Source organism: Manduca sexta, chromosome 6 (assembly GCF_014839805.1).
Source record: "Manduca sexta isolate Smith_Timp_Sample1 chromosome 6, JHU_Msex_v1.0, whole genome shotgun sequence".
Classification (NCBI taxonomy): domain Eukaryota; kingdom Metazoa; phylum Arthropoda; class Insecta; order Lepidoptera; family Sphingidae; genus Manduca; species Manduca sexta.
The window spans coordinates 11,011,133-11,037,321 of NC_051120.1; the positions used below are offsets into that span (position 1 = coordinate 11,011,133).

General features: G+C 34.6%; 5 protein-coding genes and 1 long non-coding RNA gene across 6 annotated transcripts; 3 read left to right on the plus strand and 3 right to left on the minus strand.

Moving 5' to 3' along the window:
• Window positions 1–6: 6 nt before the first annotated feature.
• LOC115444319 lies at window positions 7–7,546 on the minus strand. The gene is made up of 14 exons (XM_030170055.2): window positions 7,314–7,546; window positions 7,001–7,181; window positions 6,484–6,582; window positions 6,136–6,221; window positions 5,670–5,871; window positions 5,238–5,372; window positions 4,806–4,894; window positions 4,453–4,568; window positions 3,790–4,000; window positions 3,228–3,366; window positions 2,164–2,297; window positions 1,598–1,739; window positions 742–956; window positions 7–407 (listed from the first exon to the last, which is right to left on the minus strand). Exons 1-14 carry the CDS (start codon window positions 7,364–7,366, stop codon window positions 263–265), a joined length of 1,947 nt encoding a protein of 648 aa, XP_030025915.1. The 5' UTR covers window positions 7,367–7,546; the 3' UTR covers window positions 7–262.
• On the plus strand, window positions 5,109–6,760 carry LOC119192597. The gene is made up of 2 exons (XR_005113675.1): window positions 5,109–5,368; window positions 5,697–6,760. It is a non-coding gene; the product is annotated as an uncharacterized LOC119192597 (long non-coding RNA).
• A 3,900-nt stretch (window positions 7,547–11,446) lies between the features above and the next one.
• Window positions 11,447–12,674, plus strand: LOC115444321 (trafficking protein particle complex subunit 2). The gene is made up of 3 exons (XM_030170057.2): window positions 11,447–11,676; window positions 11,852–12,001; window positions 12,156–12,674. The coding sequence occupies exons 1-3, from the start codon at window positions 11,587–11,589 to the stop codon at window positions 12,333–12,335; spliced, it is 420 nt and encodes a 139-aa protein (XP_030025917.1). The 5' UTR covers window positions 11,447–11,586; the 3' UTR covers window positions 12,336–12,674.
• Window positions 12,675–13,529: 855 nt separating this feature from the next.
• On the minus strand, window positions 13,530–16,479 carry LOC115444320. Its single transcript, XM_030170056.2, has 4 exons — window positions 16,222–16,479; window positions 15,329–15,568; window positions 14,747–14,893; window positions 13,530–14,361 (listed from the first exon to the last, which is right to left on the minus strand). Exons 1-4 carry the CDS (start codon window positions 16,307–16,309, stop codon window positions 14,303–14,305), a joined length of 534 nt encoding a protein of 177 aa, XP_030025916.1. The 5' UTR covers window positions 16,310–16,479; the 3' UTR covers window positions 13,530–14,302.
• A 1,373-nt stretch (window positions 16,480–17,852) lies between these two features.
• Window positions 17,853–20,040, minus strand: LOC115444355 (THAP domain-containing protein 2). The gene is made up of 3 exons (XM_030170108.2): window positions 19,827–20,040; window positions 19,282–19,468; window positions 17,853–19,071 (listed from the first exon to the last, which is right to left on the minus strand). Exons 1-3 carry the CDS (start codon window positions 19,901–19,903, stop codon window positions 18,778–18,780), a joined length of 558 nt encoding a protein of 185 aa, XP_030025968.1. The 5' UTR covers window positions 19,904–20,040; the 3' UTR covers window positions 17,853–18,777.
• Window positions 20,041–21,053: 1,013 nt separating this feature from the next.
• LOC115444354 (DNA-directed RNA polymerase III subunit RPC4) lies at window positions 21,054–25,847 on the plus strand. The gene is made up of 9 exons (XM_030170107.2): window positions 21,054–21,347; window positions 21,661–21,788; window positions 22,172–22,281; window positions 22,781–22,916; window positions 23,425–23,514; window positions 24,117–24,217; window positions 24,489–24,602; window positions 25,166–25,273; window positions 25,634–25,847. The coding sequence occupies exons 1-9, from the start codon at window positions 21,187–21,189 to the stop codon at window positions 25,790–25,792; spliced, it is 1,107 nt and encodes a 368-aa protein (XP_030025967.1). The 5' UTR covers window positions 21,054–21,186; the 3' UTR covers window positions 25,793–25,847.
• Window positions 25,848–26,189: the final 342 nt, after the last annotated feature.

The following is a 26,189-nucleotide window of genomic DNA, read 5'->3' on the forward strand; positions in this document are numbered from 1 at the left end:
TAAAGCTTTTATACATGGTGTTATAGAAAACAGGGTTCAAATGTTAAATTACATATGCGAACAGAATTGTTCGTCTAAGAACTACCTATACATGATTACACAAAAATTAAAGTTAACAGTATTACAATGTTAGTTCAAGATATTTAACAACTGTTTCTAGAAATTAAACTTTTACTTTTGTTATTTTATTACTTCATCACTCTACATAATCCTTAAATTTGTGCATCTTTTTAGCAACCCCTGTATACATCTCAATCGTGATTCAATTCTGCAGCAGTGCGTTCCACTCGCGCAGTTTGTCTCGCACGAGCGCGACTCTCTTCTCGCGCGCAGTCCGGAGCAGACGCTGCGCCTCTTCCTGCTTGCTCTCTATGTATTTTTGAAGCTGTGTTAGTTTCTCCAGCCATCTGAAATACAATAGTTTATTTTTACAAACATAAGATAGTGTTCCCTTTTCGAGGCTTAGTAGGGTTATTGGTTTTCACAAACGTATTACGCGAACTATGTTAAAACGTAGGTCCCTATGTAACCCCAAATTATTTTTTGGAATTATAAATCATATTGTCTAATTACAATTATTTTAACAGTCCAGTCATATAATGTAAAATTTGTCTAAGTCAACGACAAATATTTTATAACCGACATTTCCTGAACCAGAAATAATTATTTTAAAATCAAACATTTCACCTTTGTTGAAGACTGGCGGGAGTCTCTCCTTTGGAGATAAATAAAAATACTTACTCAGTGTTCTGTTTCTCCCAAAAGTCCAACTCCCTCTGGACCTTAACATATTCATCCTGCTGGACCCTCAGTTCATCCAACCTAGACGTCAACTGCTGAAGTTCTGTAGACCATGATAGTGCCTCTGAGGACTCTTTGGCTAATTCAGAGTCGAGTGACTGTTGTTCGCGGTTTACTGATGTTTTAAGTTCGCATATCTTCGTGCGGGTTTCCTCCTGAGAGTGGTGAAATTCGCAGTTCAAATTTTAATACAAAGTGGTTTTGTTTTGATTTAAATATAAGAGATGATTGACTCCATGTAATAGTTGTTTTGCGTGCATGTTACAACACTGATCATTGGTGGTAGGTCTCTCAAATGTGAGAGGTCGCCTGGGTAGGTACTACCGTAATATCTATTTCTGCCGCCAAGCAGTAGTGTGTAGTCACTGTTTGAAGAACATTTTAGCCAGTGTAACTACTGGACATAATAAGACATAACACCTCATGTCTCAGGATGGCGGGCGCAGTGGAATACTAAACAATACTTTGTAATTCAAGGTATTGGATGGTGTTTCTACTAGTTATAGGCGGTTGTTTCGCTTACCATCAGGTAAACGGTACGCTCGTCTTATCATACAAAGTAATAGAAAAAAAACTACCGTGAGGTCCTAAATTTCGAAACCCAGGTCTGACAGTGATATTGGGTTTTTCTGCCTACTGTCAGCCTGGAGCCTGGGATTAATGCCCGATATGGCAATAGCCTCCACCCCTAACACATTAACAAAGAACAAGCAGGAGGCAAGTGTGTGCCCTAGGTGTCTGCCTATGCGTGATGGCGAGCTGTGTGTGCATGAGGAGCGCGTGTGAGAGCCCTCACCAGTAGCGCGGTGCGTCTCCGGTGCAGCGCGGCGCGAGTGCGCGCGTGTCCGGCGCGCGCCGAGCCCAGCGCCGCCGCGCGCGCCCGCAGCGCGTCCACGGCGCCGCACACGCGCGACGCGCAGTGAGACTCCATCAACTCGCTGACACAAACATTCACTTATAACTATACCTGTCTGTATCTATTACACTGTCACACCACTGAGCACCGAAGTCCTCGCTAATGAGAGGTGTACGGGTATCATACACATATTATGTGTGTGCATTTATACCTTAGCCCATACTAGCCTCACGATATTTTTCCGTCACTATTAAAACAAACTATTTATTACAGCCCACCACTATACCAAAGGAATATAATCACTGCCACATTAATTTTGATTATAACAAATACTTCATTAATTTTATTATGTAAATATAACAAACAGTTTATTTTAATTTTATACAAAATAATGTTTCCACTTTAATAAAACAACCTATAGATGTTCTGAGAAAAACTAACTATAAAGTAAATAAATTTTATACAGAAAAGCCCATCATAAATTTAGCAATAAATATAATACATACTTTTCATCAATAGCAAGCGACGCCAAATCAGGAAACTGTGCAGAGAGGTGTATCAGCCCCTGTTTGTACTCGACGCACGTGTCCAGGGCCTTTTTCTGCCACTGCGCTAGTTCTGTCTCCTTGCTTAGAACCATCTGGAATATTCATTATTAAAATGTTTATAGAGGCAGTATTTAATAAAATAAATATATTTTGTGCACTTTAACATAACATACAGAGAGTTTTGTACATGGTTACAATATCATTAAGTTACCACCTTATTTAAATTGTGAATACACTATATTGTACCATAAATAGGTAGAATATAAAAATCTTGCTGGATAGATATATAATAAGAATTTAAAAAAAAAAAATGCTTTATTCATCGCGTAGGCGAACATAGTTGCACTTATGATAAGTCAAGGTACATGAGAATATTTAATTATTACCTAATTAAATTAGCTTATATAAACAAAGACAATTTATATTGAAAATAAAATAAATGAAAAATATACTTAGTAAACAATTACTTAGTAAACAGTGCTCGCGCCTTATAGTGTTCGAAGTGAAGCCGGCCGCGCATAGCTTCCCTCACGATATTGTTCTCTCTTTCACACGCAGCACGGTGTCTTTGTCTAATCTTTTGGAAGTGACGTAAAAATACATGTGTGCGTGCGTGTATGTGTACTTCAGGTAACCCGAGAATTAGCGGCTTAATGTTGGGCCATTGGCGCGAAATTTTTTAATAATTTAGAATGTATAATTAGTGTTTGTGTACAGTGTGGGTTATTAATTTTTGTTGGGCTCTTTTACATAAGTACCTATGTTCAAAATATGTGATTATATGTTAAATTTAGAGTTTAGAAATAATGTTTTTGTTAGAAGGAAATTATTATGTATTATGATATTTTACTGATTTTAATTTATTCTGAACAGCATATTAAGTACATGATAATTGTAGAAAAAAATATTTCCTCGGGTTACCTTTTGAAAATTTTCACCCTTCGCCACTGATTTATAGTCCATAATAAAACTCTTTACAAAGTACTATCTCTTTTTAAAGTGACATGTGCGTTGATATCTACCTTAGCTATCTGCTCCGCAAGTGCCCGTTTAGAGTCTCGCACCCGGCTGGAGTAGTCGACCTCGTCCAGCAGGCGCGTGCGCTCCGACATCGACATCTCCTGCGTCTCTACTTCGCGCTTCAGCTGCTGGCACTCCGCGCTGCACACAACGCACTTTATACTTGGACGATACTAACATGTGGCTCTGAATGCACTAACATCCCATTCCATTGAGTAAGTAGCAAAAAGTTTTCTGGAGATTATTATGTTTTTTCGACAATATCAAAGGTATTACAAATTAGAAACAATGGTATGATTGGTGTAACTGTCGAAACAACATGTTTCCTGCTCATTAGCATAACTTGCTATAGAGTGGCCCTACATCTATATTTGTTAAGGGCTCTTCAGGACAGTGCAAACTTTTGGGCGCCCGCTTAGTTTAATGTAGCTATGGGCCAAGAGAGCCCCAAAGCTCAGGGGCCCCTTATCACTCATATAGCTGATACTGTTCCTGCTATTAATTGCACTGCGTTTACTAAGTGCATAATGACACCATTCCTGGATGTAATAATGTGTGCAATACCTAGCTCGCTCTATATCGACATCAATCTGGTGCATCTCATTCTGGTGTTGTTTAGCTTGTGCCTGCAGCGCGTCATATTGCGCGCGGTCTCTGGTCCGTGCCGCCTTTTGTGACCGGAGAGCCTGCAGCAGGTCGTCCCGGCGCTGCACCAGCCGCGCCTCATGCGCACGCGCCGCCGCCTCCACCTCGTCCTCTAAACAGGCCTCGTATTCTGGGAAAGATAACCATTTATATCAGCTTACATAATAGGCTAGACATGTTTCGTCTTGTACATTATTTGATACATAAGAGTGAATAACACTCAAAAGAAACGATTTTACAACCAGCTACTAAATTAGTTGAAAAGTAAGGCAGTTTTCTATTTCATTGTTTTATGACACTTAACATTTTTAACTGACTTTAAAAATACGTAATTCTTTTATTTTTGAAAAAAAAAATTAAATACTTTGTACTTCATGATTTATGGTAATTTTTGAATAAACAGATTTAAAGAAACAATGGTCATCTACCCTGTTCTGGCAATTGGCAACGATTATAATATCTCCAATTGGTCATTTCTTTGGTTTGGTCTTTTCTTTCTTTGGTCAATTTAAATTTCGCCTTAATAATTACAATAGAATATTGCAATCCAACAAAACTGATTATAACTTTCAAATAACTTACTCTGTATAATCTTTTGCAAGTCCAAAATCTTCTGTTCATCATTGCCAAGCAATATCTTCAAATTATGCAGATACTCTTCATCAAGGTCCTCAAACTGATACTCAGGGTCTTGAAACCTTAATATTTATGTCATAAGTAAGAATTAACTTAATTTTATAAAGCTATATTTATACTTAGTTAATTAGTCAATATTCAATAGATACCATTGCTTAATATTGTTTCTGTCTCTAATCAATCAGTCAATCAAGTTGGAAGTAATCTTAACTACATTATAATAATAAACATCCTCTAATTGCTTTATTCCTTAATTGACTATATATTTTTTGGCAATGTTAAATGCAATTTTACCATACCTAATCCAGCATTTGTAAATATAGTCTCGTCGTAGTCGCGCCAACTCGTCCTTGTCTAGGTACAGCCACTCGTCCAATACCGGCAGCTCCTACAATTCATTTTTTAAATATTTTATTTATATAAATGTTTTTATACTGTGTTTATAAGACCTAATTATCAATTAGTCAATTAATTGGTAATCAGTATCCAACAAGACGTCCCAAACTTTGCCCATGGGCCTCTGTGAATGCTAATGTGAAGGGATAATATTTAAATATTGCAACACTGAAATATCACGTAGTTACTTAAAAAGGAAAAAAAAAATAAAACTGCGCAGCATAATTGTATCGACTGGTGAGGGATAAACATTGCTTGTCAATGGATACCCTCGAAACCCCACTCCACTTACTATAATGTGCAGTGCGGCCAGTTAGCAAATACATTTAACTTACAACAAGGTTGATAAGGTCGAGCAAGTACGAGATGAGCGCCAAGGCCTGCGGGAACGCGTGCAGCGTGTTGACAGTCTTCAGCCAAGATTTGGAAACAGTCCCTGGATACAGCAGCCGTTTAGAGAGATGCGGTAACTGTCAACAAGTTTGGTTGGTTTGAGGTCAATCTTTTTAGTGACATAGTCTGTAACTGGCTGTATTTACAAACTGTTACAGACAATATTGCTCTGTGAAAAATGAAAAAACTTAGAAGCCTGGAATCAATTAATAAATCTGACTTTTTTACTTTTACATAAATAATTTTCTATATATATCACACAAGCAAAGCTGCATGCAACACCTAGTTACAAATGAAGTAGGTATGTGATGATTCCATCATTTTTTTTCTAGTTTCTCATAACAAATCATTTGTACTTCCATGGTCTCACATACCTTAGCCACATAATTGTCCGTGTTCAGCTTAGCATCCTTAATAAGTGAGGTCAGCAGAGCCCCGGTGATGTCGACAAACCGCGCGATGGTGAGCGGGCGAATGAGCGCCATGCCGCCCGCGCCGGCGCCCCCGGCCCGGCTCGCGAGCGCCTCCTGCACGCGCGCGCACTCCGACCGCTGCCAGGCCACGTTTGATATTGGTCTGGTAACAAGCATAAACATTTCATTATCTCCGGGTTAGTATCACAAAAATCAGGTTGTTGTTGTTAACTTTAATATGTATTAAAATTTAAAAGCAAAATTATTTATGATTGAAGTTTTTACAGTAGTTTGTTGTAGAAAGCTGCCTAGCTATGTCTATTAATATAATATTAAAATATGGATTTTTTCAGACTATGAAATTGTCACATAGATTTATATGTGATGGGATAGGAAAGTATTAGATTGTTGTGGACAATTTAATTACCTTTGATCCTTAACAGTGACAAAAGCTAAAGCTCTTTCCAATGAGGTTTGCCAGGTGCGGTTGGAGCGGTCTTGAGATGGTGTTCTCTGGAATATAATTAAATAAAATAATGAACATTTAGATTATATTCAGTACATGTACATTGTGGTTACTTCTTACACAGAGTTAATATCTGCTCTCTTTTATTGCATATTATATTAAAATTCTAGACAAACCCAAAATCTATTTATAAAGCTTCTGTTTTATTCCAACACACAGTTCCAATAACATATTATTTTACCCAACAATATAAATGCCAGATAAAAGTTAAAAATAAATCATTCAGAAACCATACACTTCACAACTTACCACAGGAGTAGTAGTGGTCCTGGAGTACTGGCTGGAGCGGGACTGCAGCGGTGTCATGCATGACTGGCCGAACCTCTCTGCTTGTTGGGAACGAGACCTCTGTGCCAAACATTAGTTATGTGCTGTGTTATTGGTGCCAGGACATTTACATGCAATGTTTCATGATTGTTAAACTGTTATGGTCTTATGTTATGAAATTTTTTATTGATTTTCATTTGTATTATTAGAATATTTATAAGATAATAGCCTAGAAGATACATGTTACACATTGAATTAACTGGCATTGTATTTATTTGGTCATGATTAATGCTGATTGTTGTTCAAGGCTCAAGTCAAGGCATACAGACAATGATTACCCAGTACATTCTAAATTTAATAGAAATATTATAATAACAAAGCATATTATCACAAAAATTACTTCACTTGATTGTAAATGAAATGGTAATTAGATGCGCTTCTATGCAAATGTATAAACAATCACAAAGCAAAGCCATTCTGTACACTGAACATATTTTACCCCATTGATCGGCAAGTTAGTGGACGAAGCTTCGCGGCTGAGACGGCTGAATGTTCCGCGAGGAGGCTCGGCGCTGCTCGAACGATGTCCGGCAGCGCTAGGTCTGCGAGCCTCTGTGGAGAGACGGTCGGTGGACCCTGGCCGGCGAGGCTTAGGCAGCATAGATGGTTTGCCCTCCAGTCTAGTATTATACGAAAAAGAAATTAAACAACGTTTGCATTCAATATTATTGATTGTTTAAACAAGCCTCAACCTTTAGGAATTTAATTTATGTTGTATGAATGTCTTTGTGAAAACAATACAATGAACCAACCTCGATTTCCTCATGCTGGACGTCTGTGGCGGAATATATCTTGAGGGTAACATATTTTACAGATTGTTTACACACTTATTACATAAAATTAAATGAAAAACAAGGAAAGAAGACAATTTATTTATAAACGACAAAATTGAAACCACAGTAAACTGATGAGGCCGTTGAAATTCAAATTTAAAATATTTTTAAAAACAAACAGCAGATGACGTGCGGCCACAGATAATACATAACTATGCACATAACTATTTTTACGCAGAATAATGTATATTGAATAATATAAGTACATAAAACTGCAAATAATTTAATTATTATAAATTATTACACATTTATTATTATTTATTAATAACATTTGTAAGTATTTTTTCAGTTTCAATGACTATTTGAGGAAATGTAGGATCTAATAAACATAGCTTTACAAAATTGTTGTAGGAGGCCGGAATCTGCAATAATTCATCACTGTCTGAAATGTAAAATACATTACCTAATAAACATCATAGCAGAAGTTAGTAATAGTAGTCCCGTTTATAATTAAAATAATTTATAAGTTATATAATAATTTGTTCTCGGCAATAAATATTATTAATCAACTTACCATTTTTGTCCAAAGCATGTTTTAAAACAGTTTTAAGGTTGCGATATTTGGGTTTTATTTGGGGAGATGGATGGTTAGAAGTATGATTAGTGACTGGAAAATGTTCGCCAAGCTTTTGAAGACATTCTCCTACATTGGACTTCAATTGAAATTTTATTTTTCGAATCTGTAAAATATTGATTTAAAAAAAATGGTTCTGATATTTGGGTTTTATTTGGGGAGATGGATGGTTAGAAGTATGAATAGTGACTGGAAAATGTTCGCCGAGCTTTTGAAGACATTCTCCTAGATTGGACTTCAATTGAAATTTTATTTTTCGAATCTGTAATAACATGATTTAAAAAAAATGGTTCTGACACCCATTATTTTCCATATATATTATAATTATCTTTGCCCATTATAATTCTCTTTGTGACACCCTGTAAATGACTCATTTTTATCAGCTTATAATAATTCTCGAAGACTTTATTCATTTAACTTTGCACACCCAATTAATAATCATTAGTGTACAATAAATTATCATGTTTACTAGACATAACATTTTCGCTGCGTTGTTTGGTGAATTTAGAGTTGGGTAGGACATGACATAAAAAAGAGTTTGTAAGAGTAGCCTCTTTTAAGCATTGAGCCGGTACAACGCAATGACTAAATATAAAGAGGACAGGCCTCAAAAATTAGCTATATGAATAAGTTATATTTATGTCAGGGAAATCGACGCAGAATTGTCAATATATATGTCTATCTCTTTTACTCAAAGCTTATTTGGAACGCAACAAAAAAGACAAAAATAATTGCTTTCTTCGCATATGGGACTATTTCGTTTACTTCAACACACTGGGACCGCCTTGCGGCAGAAACGCCATTTGTTGCAGGCGAGTCAGGAAGTACATGTAGTGTCAGACGATGTAAACAAATCTTCATAAATATTGAATTTAAAGTAATATAATCATATTCTCAATTGTTCAGTGTGTTTATTAGTGTATTTGTTAAGTTTCGAAAATGACTCAGTGTTGTGTGAAAGGATGCAAATCGAATTCACGCAAGAAAAGACCCCCGAAATATCTTTTCATAGGTTAGTAACTGTTTTTACCGAAAATTAGCAAATATCTTTGTATATTTACTTTTTGGATTTGTTTTCATCAATTAAAATGATATGTGGATCTGGTTTGTTAAGCTTTGGACCCTTTTAGGCGTGATTTATACACATTAAAATCATTATGTTTGTTTACACACGAGCTTAGGGATGGTGGGTGGATTTGTTTAGAAATTATTGATATCGATATTTTAACAGACGCCCGTTTATCAGTTACGGTTTTTGTCTTTGAAAGAATGTTAGAGCACACATCAATATTGTATTATCCAGAACGACAAACTAAGTGAAATTAGAATATTTTTTTAAGATAACCAAAAAATTTAAAAACCAAGGCAAAATGAATTGAGAATATTGAGCGACGTGATTGGAATCCTACACCAAATACATATTTCTTTACATTTTGAGAAGATATGCATAAACCACACGTTTAATTAACGCGAGTAAAGATAACTGTTTTCCAACAATATTCCCGATAAGTAAAATAGTAATGATTATTATACTTCACCTAATAGTAATATTACTTTAATATATTGCTATGAATAAAATTAGAATTGTTACATAAAAGAATAGATAAACATAAAAGAAACAACATAAAGATGAAATGTAAGATATATTTTTACAATTGGCGGTCTTATGTTTCGAGCAACCTTTGCATGCACGGAAATAGATACATAATCATATTGTTGTTATTGCAAATAATTATTATAATTGATTATCTTAACCACCATCTTTACGCTCATTGATTTTAGTTTGCTGAAACATGGTTATGTTTCTCGATCAAAGAGCATAATAATAAAATAAAATAAAACCAACCAAATAATTGCTGACTACGCTATCTTATTCCATTTATCATGTATTAAGTAAATATGTTAAACTGTAACTTAAATTTTTAGCAAGGAATAGTGCAACATACAAATATAGATCAAACACAACTGGATGTTTGTCACAACAGGTACTGCTTTCTTTAACAATTGTTACTTATAAATCAGTTTCAGTTTGTTTGTTTATATTATGGTTTGTTATATTTATATTATGGTAGAACCTAACCCTTTTCGTATTTGATCTTTTTGGGCTTGTTTGTCTCTCTTTTAATTCTTCGATGTCGATACAAAATTTTCGGTACTAGCATATCACTATTGTAAGGGGCGGAGTCGGCGCCATTTTATGCATTAAATGTGCCGCATGTCACGTGACCATATTACCCATCCTCTATACTCTTTAATCATTGGTACAACGTCCTACTTCAAATGACGTGAGGCTCGGCGTTTCAATGCGTAGCTTACAGTATTTTGTAATGTTAACCCTCAAAATATTTCCCTCTCGCTCGCGACTCGAAACGCAGTAATGTAATGTCCATTGTAAAATAACGTCCTATACTATTGCAATTTGTAGCATGCGGTTCTCTACCTCACTGTCCTCGTCCTACAGTTTACCAGAGACGGAGAATAAGTAACGCGACTGCCGTGACATAAAATTTGAAGTAGTACAATATATAATTATGAGCCACTCTTACATTTTGACGTCATGTCCCGGACAAATGTACCGCCTCTTGTATGTCCTACTCAACATTAGGTGAATTGTGATATATAAAAGGGGGATTGTGCAGGTCATAGAAACTTTTGATGAAATAGGGACACAAGTAAGTAATTTCAAAATTAACTTACTTCTTGTTCTTTGCTCCATATTATTAATATAAGAATATCTTCTTTAAATATTCCTTTCATTTTACATTGCATATTTAAAGATTCCAACACTTTATTATCTACTGTTATTAGCAACTGATCATAGTGAACTCTCAAAATTAAGTTGATTGATTTAGTTTGAAATGCTATCCATGTACCTGCCCTCCAATACATAAGTTTATCAATAGATGTATACCACGAAACTAAAAATTAAAATCAAGTTATAATGCAATGTTAGACTAAACATGTACATATTAATATTTATCTTCTTGACTTACGGTTCATCGCGTAATTGTTATATTCTTGTTGAATTAAACGTAAGTGACCCGATAATATTACGCTGTTTCTATGTTTCGAGGTCGAGGGTTATGGCTTTCATCCTTTCGCAGGAAAATTACATTATATTTTCCCGCCATATATTTTTTTTTTTTGTTTAGTAAAAAACCTTTTTTTTTGTTTGATTTAATCCGTAACGAGAAGGCAAAGGCTCTCAGCCATACAGCCTTGTCTGTCTTTTCTTTATATACGTCTTCTTTATTACAATTTTAAAGTCCGGAGCCATGTCTGTAATATTAGTACGAAGACCTGAAACACACCGGTTAGTAGTAATTCTTCTTCTGTTATATTATGACTTCCATCGTTTATCTATCGGTGATTTTGCTAATGTTAAGTAATAATAGCGGATACAAAATAGGACTGACTAATAATAAGTATTGATTCGGTTAGTTGAATAGAGACGAACTATTCTATATATTATCTGTATTTTTTAGATAACGCTACGCCGTCAAGTGTCATGAGAGTTGTCAATTGTCACATTGACGTATTTTTGTTTTTATCTGAGGATTTGCACTTTTTCACACATAATATTATTGCTAAGCTTTATATTAGCATTGAATGTAAAAGATGGCAGGAACGTATTACTTTGTGATTGTCGGACATTCAGACAACCCAATTTTTGAGATGGATTTCATTCCAGTTACTAAGGAGGTTAAGGTAATACTTCGTTCAGTAAAAGTTAGACTTGAGTTTCAGCAACAGTTGTTTTATTAACACATAGCAGTTTGTTTGTCATCTAGTGGGTGTGTGTGATAAATTACTACGAATTATATCTGTAACTTATTTTTTAAAGTACATGGATATTATTTTCCAAAAGTCATATATTTTCTAGAAGGAGGACAACAGGCACTTGAATCAATTTATAGCTCATGCCGCACTGGACCTAGTGGATGAGCACATGTGGAAGGTGACCAATACTTACCTGAAATCAGTTGACAAGTTCAACCAGTGGTTTGTGTCTGCATTTGTGACTGCTAGTCAAGTAAGTGATCCTATTATCTTATTGGTATCTTCCTTACGGTTTTGTTTTACTTTGTATACAAATATTGTGATAGTTATCTAGTAATATACATACATTTTGACAGTAAAGTAAATAAAGTTAAATAATAAATTAAAAACTTGAAATTTATTTTCAGATGAGATTCATAATAGTACATGATGCTAGGAATGAGGATGGAATTAAAAATTTCTTCACAGACGTGTATGAGGCATACATTAAGCTGATGCTCAATCCTTTCTATAAGGAAAATACCCAGATCACACTTCCAGCATTTGAGAAAAAAGTACAATTCTTAGGGAAGAAATATTTGACATAATACTGTGATACTTATAGATTTAGGGATAAATAATATAAATGATAATTATGAATAACTTTTTTATAAGTTGCAAGATCATGAAATAGTATTATTTATGTAATCTATCAAATACCACCACACCACATCTCCCACTGTTTTTTTACTTACAGCCTACAACTTTTTTTTTTTGTATTTTAATAACAAGCAAGTTCAAAATATTCAAAAATATCCATGTTATGGAATGTATCTTTGCATTATGTATGAGAGTTTGGTTAAATGTATGCCCTATAATTATAAGTTACTCCTTAAAGATGTGAACATTATTTAATATGGTGTATATAATAAAATAACTATAATTTGTTACAACTTTTTATTTCAATAAATAATGCTGTATACTTCAGTATTTATGGCTTCTAAGATTTTAAACAACCACGTCAGTAGCATGATATTATGAATGAATGTTTCTAGTTTCGAAAACAAAGCAAATCTGAATGGAATAATGCCAGTGCATATTTTTTGCCAAATGGATTTTAAATTGTCCTTGTATAAAACATGAATGATTATTGTGTGCCCATTTCATACCAGATTTGCTTTGAAGAAATTTTCAATCATTAATACATTATAATAGGTAGTATTCAAGCCCCAAATTTTGTTATAAAAATAAATAGCAATGTCAAAAGCATAGGACACTGTTATTTGACTTCCATACTTCTAAAAGAATTAAAAGTTACTATAGTTAAATAACATTTGAACTTGTCATTATTTATTTTTATACCAAAACCAGGTCATTGTATGATAGATTGTTAATTGTATTCTGCAAACAGTGTTTTCATTTTGAATTGTTTAATTTATCAGGGTGACATACCACATGCAATATTGTAATTGATTAGAACGAGTCTGTGCCATGCTTTGACCCACTGTAGCACCATAGCTTGTAGTACCATAGACTTATATGCATTATGCATAGATAACTAGAATCTGCAGCTACCCATAAAATTACATATGCTCTATCATGGGTGCAGAATAGAGAACAAATAACATTATGGGTAGTCTTGGTTTGTCTACGTTTTTATGAGGGAGAACGATTCGACGCCATGCGTAATATAAGCGTTATGGCGCATCGTGGGATTCCTTTACAGACATAATAGATTTTTTGATACAAATACCTGCGCAAAATATTTTAACTCATTGTAGATGCAAAAAAAAAATTCAAAATGAATTGAAAAGTGCAAACATTTATTGTCAATATGGTACAAACAAGTTACCAATTAAATTACAAAGAACAAAATGATTTCCATAGAAATTAAAAAAATAAGTGATGGTAGGATATATTATTTTAAATACAATTTGGTGTGTTCTATTTATTTAATAGTTATTAGAAATTATAAGGTATCAACAATATGTTTCTTTTATATTAGGGTACAAAAATTTAAAGCTAATGTGTTATGCCCAAATGAGGATACATACTATAAAAAGGTTCTACTAATGTCTCCAATCACAATTCACAAGCATTGTATTACTTTCGTGAAGACTGCCTAAATATCACAGTAAAAACGGGACTGTTACCAAGAAACTTACAATGTAAAGCTAACAGTTATTATACCTAGGGCCTCTTCAAAGGCTGAGCGAATTGACAGGAGTTGCGTTTTGGTGGATTTAACATGCGATCAAAAAATCGCAGTGATAGTTGTTAGTTTGCCACGCTCACGACGAGTGCGCACTATAATGGTTAGGGAAACGTAAGAAATCTTAAACTTCATAACTTATAATTTAAAAAGACCAATATTCCTTATAATTTAGTAAGGCACACCTGATCAATTTATTAGAAAAATTCATAGATAAATACAAAAGTTATTCTAGATGATATTGATCAAGTTCACCTAAACTTAGCTATAATCTAATCACTGGACATTGTATCATCCTAATATGGATGTTTTGTACCATCAGATGATGTGAGATATGTGAGATAGCCTCCAAACATACCAAACTTAGTATAAAGCTGGTAACCCTAAATCCTCTTCGGGAATGCTTTCATTTGAAAAGTCATCTGCAACAAATTATTAATAATTAATTGTTAGATATTCTATAACAATGGACTTGGGGCGAGATGGAACGGGTGGTTAGATAGACAGTCAACAACCCACCTCGATTTTTATCCAATAGAAGTTGCCATTTGTATACCCTTGAAGTAATTCCCATACGATGTAGCAGCTACCTTATTGTTGAATATTTAACGGCCCGTGCGCACTTCTATTTTTTTTTTTTATTATTTGACTAGATTTTATTTTTTTGATGATTTCTAACAAAAATATATTTTTTTTATTCACCTAGCTGGCTCTGTTCTTTGGGGTTATTTTGGTCAAGTAAGGTTGATACACTATAAACTTCTTGGCATACACATATAGAAAAAAAAATATGTCAGAGTGGGTCACCTGTAAAGAACTCGTCCTGATATGAGCAATCCAAGTCCATGGAGTGCTTCTTCTGGGCTGGAGGTGGCGTGTTGGGAGGTGAATCCTCCTTCCACACATCAGTCTCCGGCAAGGGTAAGAAATCAAACAGATCCTTGTGGTAATTATCTGAAAACATGAAAAAGAAAAAAACAATTAACAATTGATTTTTTATTGACCTCACAAATACAGTCAGCCATAAAAAAACATATAAAATCTTCCAAACAATTCTTACATTAACATTAATCAAACTTTATATATTTTTATTATTTTAAATGAAGTTTGTTTTAGTGAAGAAATAACGATGGTTGTTATGGACACAAAATGTAATTTGGTATTTTGAATTTGTTCAGATACTTAAGTGGCAGACAGTACACAGTTGGGCAAGGGTACCCCAAATCAGAGTCAAAATTACGAAATTTCAAAATATGGAATATTCTTCTAATAACCAAGTATGTTACAGATGATAGATATGCCACTCAAAAATAACTGTCACTGTATTTTATTGACCATATTCTTCAGTTTACTAATTTTCAAAACAAATCATAGCAGTACAATATTCACCATATTTATTCGTAGGTTTAGTAAATTCTAATTCTTCAATTTTACATTCATTTTCCACATTCTCATCGCTGTATATCATGGAGCCAATGTTGATGGCGCGCGGGGTGAACGCCTGTCTTGCTGGTGTGCTCTGCAAAGCTTTGCCCGTGTTCGATAGGAAAGACTTTTTTGTCTCCCCCATTTTCTTCACAGGCTCGTTTGGTTTGTACGGACCAGATAGCACTGTTTTGCCCATGTTTTCTGTAATAACATTGTGAATTGATTTTTTTATAGCAAATATAATTGTAAATAAGTATCTAAATACAAAGTGTATATGATAATTGCATATTAATAATATTTGTAAGCAAAATGTTCATATATATCATTATATTTGTGTATTTACGTAGTTGTTATAAAGTTGTGACTACTTGTGACATTTATGTTGCTATGGAGAGGAATTCCTTTCAATGTATATAAGTAGATAAACAGTGATAGAGCTGTTTTAACTCCCAAATAGGTACAGATACAAGTAACTGAATAAATTTAAAATGTTTGTACACGTTAACTTAAATTGATATAATCATTTTTCCTTATATGTAAACTGTCTGAAATATATGTTAGTGAAAAAAATATTTGTTGATGTGGTGACAAAGGTTTAATTTTTAATTTATTCAGCTATGTTCGTGGCTGCCTATACAAGCCAGCAGCCAGATGATTTTTGGCGTGTAGCCTTGGAACGTTAAATGGTTGGTAAACAAAACGGCCGATGGATTTATAATAACCACCGTGAATCATCTTAACTAGCACTGATCACATCTAACGCTGTTGCTACATAACGAGCAGAAATAAGAGCTCTATAATAACAGTAAGGTATGAAACAGTTAAAAAGCGATTCAAATTTTCTTAGTTCTTACCGATATTGGATAGCGGTTGTCGAGAAACATTTTTCATGGGATGTCTTGTTAAATGGTCCCCGAATATATTGAATAGTGAATCAGCCATTTCAATAATATAATTATTACGTCGGTAAAACAGCGAAATTAAATTTCTAGCTTTTCTCAATACAGTCACAGAACAAAGTAGGTATTTTAAATGTTCTTTGACAACAATGAACAACGGCCGTTACGTCAGTTTGAAATATTTGAATATGTCGTTTTTTTTTCCCTCAGAACAATGACAAGCATCAGTGTTGCCAGGGCCCTTGAGTCGTAAGTTACATTTCGTTTCCTGAAATGTTACATTTTTGCTGCAAAAGTTACATTATTGTTTTTTTTTAATTTACGCGTTTTTGGGAAAGCATTTCTGTAGCTACGAAACCGCGGGGACTCGCGAAGTAGGTAATGTGCGCGCGCACACTCAAGCAAAATATGCAAGATACGTTTCATTTTGTCATGGCGAGCCATCTCTAACTGTGATATGGAGTGGAATACTTTTTAGACCCGCCAGTTTTAAGTGCGTTCAATAGAAATGCGTTCGTAAACTGTTTACGATAAAAATCTCGTTGTTCTCAAAAGTTACGAAAATTGCCTTAAAATATAAAAATTACTTACATGTTACGCGAGGGGGTCAAAAGTAACGAAAATTGTAAGAAATGTAACCTTCTGGCAACACTGACAAGCATAGAAGTAACACTATGACATTTGAGTGTACTCTGCCTTTGACAGCAAGAAATTTAATTGTGTTGCGATCCCTTCTGACATCTTATCGATATCGATAAATGCTTTGTCTATCGGTTATGGTAAATTCACAGACCTGCTAAAATAAACACTTTTCGGTCAGTCAACTACAAACCGTTGCAAAATGCTATTTTAGATAAAGGTTAAAAAAAAAGATATCAAAACCCTAATTGAGTATTCAAGTACCAAATAAGGTCTGGGTATATAAAAGCACTCGTTAAGCTATTAAATTACAATGAACTATAGAACTACCGGCTTTCTTCGAGCTAAATTTTATCCAATTTTCATTTGCTATTTACAGCAGTTTCCATGCCTTCCGAAACGTCATTCACACAAAATGGTATAGCATTTAGATTATTAAATTAAGAAAATGTTAGAAATTTCGGAAGGAATGGAAACCGCTGTAAGTAACAAACAAGTAATCGGCCAGAATTTGGTCTAGGAAAAAGTCAGTACGCCTTCTGTTCTTTTCTGATTTTCTTAGCGATTAAAGATACCCAAGAGGTGTGATTTGACAGAAGCTACTAAAATGGGACAGTGAAATTAAAACACAGCGGCATCATTCATGTCACATATGTTTGATAACTTATTTCAATGTTAATAAAACTTTGTCGAAATGCTTAGAGCAAACACGGTAGTTTTTTTCAATGCCAATTGGGACGAGCTATGGAACGATCCATTATTGCCTCATAGCATCATCTGTGGGGAATCTGCAATGAAACACATTGTATGAAACACACCATGAAAATCAGATAGTTTCCTCGACCCCAGCCTTCGCGCACGGTTTCCAAGTGGTTTTTACCACTACACCACCGTATATTGAAAGTAAAAGGCAATTTATGCAAAATAGTAAACTACAATATACTAACATCTATGCTAGGGATCCCAATGTCCCTACAAAATTCTAGTGCATCTGCAACACTTGCACTGACTTGCACTTAAAAGTTGCGTCGCTAAGCGTACCTTCATTTTTTGTTTTACATATTCGATGTGGTCTTTTTTTAATTTTGTGCCTAAATGTAGTCCTTCGTTGTTTTGCATTTTATGTAATAGTACAATATAAAACCAAGATATTTTATTGCCTTGGCAATCTATGAGAACTTTTTTGTCACCGAATGTGTTTCGTATTAACTTTATGTTATGGCATGGACCAGGCCACAAATATATTTTGTGATCATTTTGAATGAAAAAATAATTTAATAAATCACATCCCAAATGACTCGAAATAGCTTTGTTGGTAGGAGCGCCGTGGAAAGTAAGAGTTACAATATTGTACCCAATTTCAGCCAATAATGATACACATTGCAGTACTAGCATTGCTTTCTGTTGGGCGGTAATAGAATTTATCAAAAAATATCCAACAGGGATTTTCCATGTGTTGTTAATGGCTGTTATAGTAAACACTAAAGCTTCTTTCGCTAATGGTATGTCATGGGAATCAAGATCACAGCCGATATTAACAAAGCCAAATAATTAGTTCCATCCCACTCAACCAATTTTCGCAGAGCCATTTCATCTAGTGGCAATGCACAATATAAAGGTTTCCCATTTTTTTATTTTACTCTTTCCCTGATTGCATCAATGGCTTCGACTGTAAATCCTGGATTGCAGTCGATGGTCTGATACCGTTTTCCAATAGTTTTTGGATGTGGTAAAATATCCTTTAACTCGCTGCGCAAGAAAGTATAGGCACGTGGTGATAAGTAATTGAACATTACTGCAGATTTTTTCATTTCTAAGCTGAATTCACACGTATTGTCACCCATTTGTTTTGTCAAATATCTTATTATCGGGTTATCCATCACAGATTCCAATAACAGCAATTTCCGCTTCTATTCCCTCATTTTTAAGTAAATCCATTAAGCGGGTATGCAAATCAATATTTGTTTTCTTTAAACGTCTGGTTTTTTGTCGTAAAGAATTTATCTTTAACAATCTTTGTCTAGCAATTTTCTGAAGTCTTTCATTATCTTTTTCTAATTTTAACACCCGATATATTAAATCAGTTTGCTGTTGCACTGCTGACATACTGATTGAACTGGATGTCGATACAGCATTGAAGCTAGTAGAGGACGTCGATATAACATTCTGAAACATAATAGCATGGGAATCAGAGACAAGCAAACTACCACACTACCCTAATTAATATAAATAAATATCAACTTTATCTTCTGTAAGGTAAAATATATTAACAGTGATTGAGAGAAAATTTACATGTTGCTATACAATGACATTTTCTAGCATACAAATGTAATTCATTTCATGTATGATTACGTATGCAATATATTATAATCTTACCATCTCTGAACGTAGATGTAATGAGGGGACAGCATTAGGTTTTAGTCTGCGCCATTTATGATCAATGTTTATAAAATTGTCTTTTTCGAAATGTTTAGAGCAAACACGGTCCTGTTTTTTCCAATTCCAATTGGGACGAGCTATGGCAATGATCCATTTTTGCCTCATAGCATCATCTGTGGGGAATCTGCAATGAAACACACTATGAAAATCAGATAGTTTCCTCGACCCCAGCTTTTAGGCATGGTTCCCGAATGGCTTTTACCACTACACCACCGTACATTAAAATTAAAGGGCAATTTATGCAAAATAATAAACTACAATATACTAACATCTATGTTATGAATAGAATATGCAGCACAAAACGATTGAACACGACTACGTAAATTGGTAAAAATGAAAAATACTTAATAATGACCGTATCGAATGGCCAACAGCAGATTATAATTTGACTACAGCATAATAATGTATATTTTTAATAACACTTTTTGCACTTATGTATGTACAGGGTTTAAGCAAATATTTTAAGTTTTTTGTTTACTCACCGATGATAGCTGATGATTTCAGTTTCATTTGCTTTACGAGAAGAATGAGATTTACACCCCACAATAACGCAGGCCATTGCTTGTTCGTAGAGCTATATTTTACTTAAAAGACAAGCTGCCACGAGATAAACAGCACGGTGTATTTACTACAATTAACAACTAAAATATTACACAACATGTAGCCACTTTTCAAAAGCACGCCCTGAAGTATAACGTAACTAAATTGTGTGGGCGCGTTTGTGACATTGTTTTGAGGTTGGCAAGTTGGAACATTTGACATTTTATTTGATTTTTAATTTGGCATCATAAAGAGGACCAAAGGTAACCATTTGATTATTATAAAGTGTACGCAACACGACCTTAGCAACATAATATTTGTCTCGTTCTTTTCAACGGTTTTGGCCTATTTGAAAAAATAGGATAAGTATATGAGGGTAATTTATATTCCTTCTATGCTTGTTCTTGTCCTGAGTATTTTTCTGACGCCTGATTGGTTTAAAAATTCTTTTTTCTACCTGGAGATGGAGTCCAAACCTGAGTCCTAAACTTCCATATATATTATAATTCTCTTTGGTCCTGAATTTATACATGTTATTCAAATGTATAAATAATTTAGTTTGAAACCTTAAATTAACAACAATTAACATCTTACAAATATTAACGGATAATTTTAAATGCATGATATGTATGTTTTATTTTTTAGAATAAACAAAATTGTGTAAAGCATATCTGCAACAGTAACCATGGTGCTATTTCCTGTGCTTTAAACTTTACGACGATATATACCAATGAAAATGACATCGAGTTGATCAGAGTTACCAAGTTCTAATAAGATACATAAATAATATTTTTAGAACATTTATTGGGCTCCGAAGTTGACATAATATTATGTGAATATAGTAGTAATAATTTAGGAGTTTTGAGTACTTTTTTAAATACATTTATCAAAAATTAAAACCATCCATAATCTAAAGGAACAAAAGTCACGTAATAATAGATATATTATGAAAAAAAATAGTGGTGGAAGGAGTTGCCTAATAACAGTAATAGCAAATTGTGTCGTTACCGAGTGTAACTGGCTATAATGTTACGTGCAATTAATCCAGGTAGTACATATATATCGATGGTCGAGAGGATTTTTGTCCCGGGTATAAATCCTATCAACTCCAGCATGGTTTTAATAAATTGTACAAATTATGATTTCTGTTGGCAACCCACTAGCAAGCAGCTGACATTTTTAGTTTACAAAAGTCAAAACAAACTTGCACGAAGCCACTAGGTATCAAGAACTGTAACATACACGTAGATATTTTTATTATAGCTATAACACAAATATATTTATTAATATATAACAAAAGAAATGTCTGAAGAGAAAAATCCAAAATCCAATGGATTGGGGGGTGACCCGATGCAAAGACTGGCATCATTAAAAGGGCCTCGTGATCTCATGCTTGGAGCAGGCAAAGCTAGTAAAAAAGTTTTCGTTCCTAATTTAAACGTGGCCAGAAATAAAAATAAAGGGTAAGTTCACATTACTGCATTTAACATTCTTAAAAAAATATGGAACAATAATGACCAAGTTGACTTTAGCATATAGATCTTGATATCATGTGTTGGTTGAATACATAACATGAATGTTTACATATAAAATACTACAGAACATAGATTGCCTGTTTTAAATCTAGAGTAATATTAAATCAATTTTAAAATAAAGTTAAAAAATATATCAATGAAAATATGGCCAAAAGTGGCAAGACTATCTAATAACGGTAAAATATAATGTAAATAAATGTATCTATGAACAGTGTTGATGGTAATAATAAATATTCAACAGCCCATCAACTGCAAATGCAAGAGAGCAGAAGAAAGATGAGCGTGGTAGGCGAGACCGCAAGGATGACAGGAACAAGAACTTTAGGAATGGCTCCAACATCATCAAGTCCAGTGGAGTGTTCTCAGAAGGTAACATTTATATATATAAAAGGTTTTGATGAGGGTTCACCTTTTATGAAAAACCTTCTTAGGACATATTCAATTTTTTAATTGAAAAAAAATATTTAGGCACGGTCTATCTGTGGACTGTGAGCCAAATTTCATTCATAAATATAAAAAGATCTACAAATTTTGTGCAATCATAAATTAATTTAAATAAACTTTTGCATATATGATATTAGCATTAGATTAGTAACTAGTTGAAATTTATTTGGTCACAAATAATTATTTTCTCTTTAAATAGCTGCCAGAATATTAAATACATTCTCTCTATTGGAGAGTGCTGGCAGTATGAAACAAAATTATTCAAATGTTAGCATGACTAGTATAAGTGTAATTATTTTGTATGATAGGGCTGGGAGCTGGTTCCAGAAGGCACATTGAAAGAGGTTCATATAGCCGGGATTCTGATCCATCTCCTGTCTTGCAGAAGCCTACCATAAGGGTCAAAGATGTTATCAAGGTAGGAAACTTTTTCACTCAATTCATATTCTATAACAACAGACTTGTAAGACTGAATGCAGGCAAAGCTAAATGAAGCATTTTCGAGTGTAGGTATATCTTGCCTAATTCGTAAAAATAACATAGATTACAAAATTGCCAATATTCTCAGTTAAAGGTTTGTATAGGCAAACACACACACTTGTGGTGAATTATATGTTAAAGGATTTTAGCCCTAGTGTACTTATGGCAACAAAACTCATTATAACATCAACGGTTGAAAGGATAATTGAATTTAACTACCTTTTTTGCGACAAGTTTCACATATATTTAAAATCAGCACTTTTTTCTATGTATTATTATTAAATAAATAAAAATGTTAGAAAAAGATTGACGCTCCAATCAATTAGCCTCTAAACTGTCGACATAATAGATCGATTTAAGCTGAATTGTCAATCCTAGTTCTTAGTTGGACCTTTTGGAGCGACATACCTGAGTGAATGATATTTTGTTAAATATAGATTGACAAAGAGCTAGAAGAGCAGAAGATCAGGTCCGTGATGGGGGAGAGCAGCAATGGTGTTGATGAGGACAGCCTGGACTTCAAGGAGGTGCTGGATAAGGATGCGCCCATCAAGCTGCCTATGGACGATGGGAGTGCGTAAATAGGTTTTTCAAACACTTGAATCACGCTCTTAAACCCGAAGGGATGGGTAGAGTTGCTACTGGGGCACGCACTTTTCGCCACATGGGCACAAACTGATATTGACCAGAAAAACCCAATACCACTTTGCCTGATCTGGGATTCGAACCCAGGATACCAGGGCGGTGCCGTAACGCGCACACATTACCACTATGCCAGCAAGGCAGGTTATTTAAAAAGTAATATTTGAATTAGACTGTCATTCAGTCCAAACATTCAAAATTAAATAAAATATGTCTCATATTACTTATAGTAGATAAGAAGAGTATGAGTAATACCTGCCGTCGATTATTCTCGCAAAGTGGAATCACCATGCATGCAAAATAAATGCGTTTCGACTCTTGGCTTCAGTTGTGGCCAAATCTACCATTTTATGACCCAATAACTCTGTATATAATTGTGCTGTGTATATTACGATAGGAATGTACATAGTAAGCAATATAATTTATTTATACTCTGCAGATTGGTCGACTACCACAGCCAAGCCGAAAGTAAAGGTGAAGCAAGAGGTGATAGTGAAGAGAGAGCCAGGAGACGACGTCGACTGCGCTAGTGAGTTATGACGTTGACTATGCATCATGGTTTTAGTCAGTAGGACGATTTCAACTGAAATCAATGGCAGAAATCTGAAAACAGATTGCTCCAAGTTAAAAAAGGTCCCTATGGTAAAAAAATAGACTATGTATAACTGGTCACAGTATTGCATATACATATATGTAATTATTAGGGAACGTCGAAATATGACCAATGTGCCGCAAATACTGGCTCGCACTACTCACGAGCAGTTACTGTGACTGTTCGTGCTTTGTTTATTCACAGGCACGCGAGCCGCACGCAAACGTAGCCAGTGTAACTACTGGACATATTAATAAGACTTAACACGTCATGTCTCAGTATAGCGAGCACAGTGGAATACCAAACAATACTTTGTAATTCAAGGTGTTTCTACAGTTAATGGGCGGTCGTATCGCTTACCAGGCGTACAAGCTCGTCTCGTCATCCAAAGCAATAAAAAAAGGGATGCATTTATCAGATGCACATTTAGATTTTCTCATAGTTGAAAATGAAAAGACTGCACTAACAATAGAGTATTTCTTCCCATATCCAATAGGATTTTTCTTGTACTATATTAATGTATATATTTTTATCTACAGTAACACATGTTGAGGAGAAACCGGACGTAAAGGAAATGTTCGAGAACACAGACGTGGTCAACTTACTGAGGACAGATAAATCAACACTTATACTGCTGCAGGTGATTACTCATCGTACTCGCATTGGCACAATTTATACGACATCTATTAAAAAAATATTATAAACATTCAAATAATGCCTACGGGAGTAAATTGCGAGCATAAACTGGCCTGTAAGGTATAAGTTAATCCACAATATAGTCTATTATTGTGCCAAATTTTATCTAAATTCGATTAGCGATTTCTGTGATTACTTCGAACATACATCTATATATCTTGTAATAGATGGTTGCATAACATATTGTCAATTATTTTTTTTGTGTTTGTTTCCAGCTGCCGGACTCGTTACCAGGTCGCGGCGGTAGTGTAGACGACGACGCGCCGCGACGGAAGGCCAACAACGATCCCTCCACATCTGCTTCTACTGGCGAGACGGAAGAGAAACAGGTAATATGGCTAATGTGTTAACACATCGATTGTGCTAAAACATTAACTATTCACCAGTGGCATTTAACGAATAGGAACCCGATACAACATAATATAGGTACTAATATGCATAAATGCATGCAAATCGTTCTAATGATATTTTATATAAATTACGAAGGGGAAGCCGGCAAGAATCGGGTAATATGGACCCTATGTCACTGATATCCGTCAGAGTCAGGCAGCACGCACGGTGTGTAGTCCCACACTACTGCAACTCTCAATCGGCAAACTACCACACTCGCTAGTTGTGTATATAAACCTTTAGTAAATCACTACATAGTATAAAACGAAGTCGCTTTCTCTGTCCCTACCTTTGTATGCTTAAATCTTTAAAACTATGCAACGGATTTTGATGCGGTTTTTTTAAAAGATAGAGTGATTCAAGAGGAAGGTTTATTTGTATAATAATAACATCCATTAAATAGTCAGCATTGCATCCGTGCGAAGCCGGGGCGGGTCGCTAGTTATATTATAAATATTTAAAAATGCTTAAATATTGATCTTGTTGAGATTTTATTTTACAGCCAGACAATAGATGCCGCCTGGCCGACCTGGAGGAAGGCCGTATCGGGAAGCTGTTGGTGCACCGGTCGGGGCGAGTCAGTCTCGCACTCGGCGACACTATATTTGAGGTATGATACGTCTAACACTTGTTTTTCCTGCAGTTTATACAATTTCTAGATAGCAAATATAGCCAGGCCTAAACAAAACGCTTCATTTTCAGTATAAATATTAGTTCCTATTTTTATTTTTAAAACTTGGTGAGGTATTTTATTTTCCAGCTCATGATTTGCATATGCTTTTGCCAGTGGGGTGAATTAAGGCCTAACCTTTCTTAGTAGTTGATGAGGCACATACCCAGCAGTGGTTCAGTATGTAATACAGGCCTGATATTATATTATTATATTGTTTAATTTTCTTTCCTCTCTGAGGATGATTGTCACCCAATAATTTACAACCTGCCCAATCTGTTACCTTATTTTAAATTGCAGGTGTCAATGGGTACCAAAGCATCATTCCACCAGGAGGCAGTCTCCATGGGTGTTAATGAAGGATCCCGCTCTGCTAACCTGGTGTCCCTAGGTCCATTGCATCACAAACTGAACATCCTGCCAGATTGGGAAACCATGTTCCGGGATATGCCAATATAATGGCCTCTTATGAACGTATTTTATTGTAAATAAGTAAATTGTATATTTAAACTAAGTCTGTATTTTTATTTGTATTTTGTTGTAATAAAACACTATTTTTAAATGTAGTTGTGTTTGTCAAATCTAGTTTCTATACTATTATATGTGTATGCCAGAATAGTTCCCCTTAAAATGTTTAAAAAACAAAGTGCAGTTACATAAGCTTCTTTTTATCCCAGAAAAATACATAGCCGGACTTCTATCTTGGATATTTTATTCCAGAAAAACTTTTTCACACTAGTGGAGCTGTGAGCAAAAGCTAATACCTTATAATTGGGTGGATCCTGTAGGCAGGCAGCCAGTGTACTAGCAATGTGCATTGCAGACTGAGGATTAAATAAAAATTATATTTTAATTT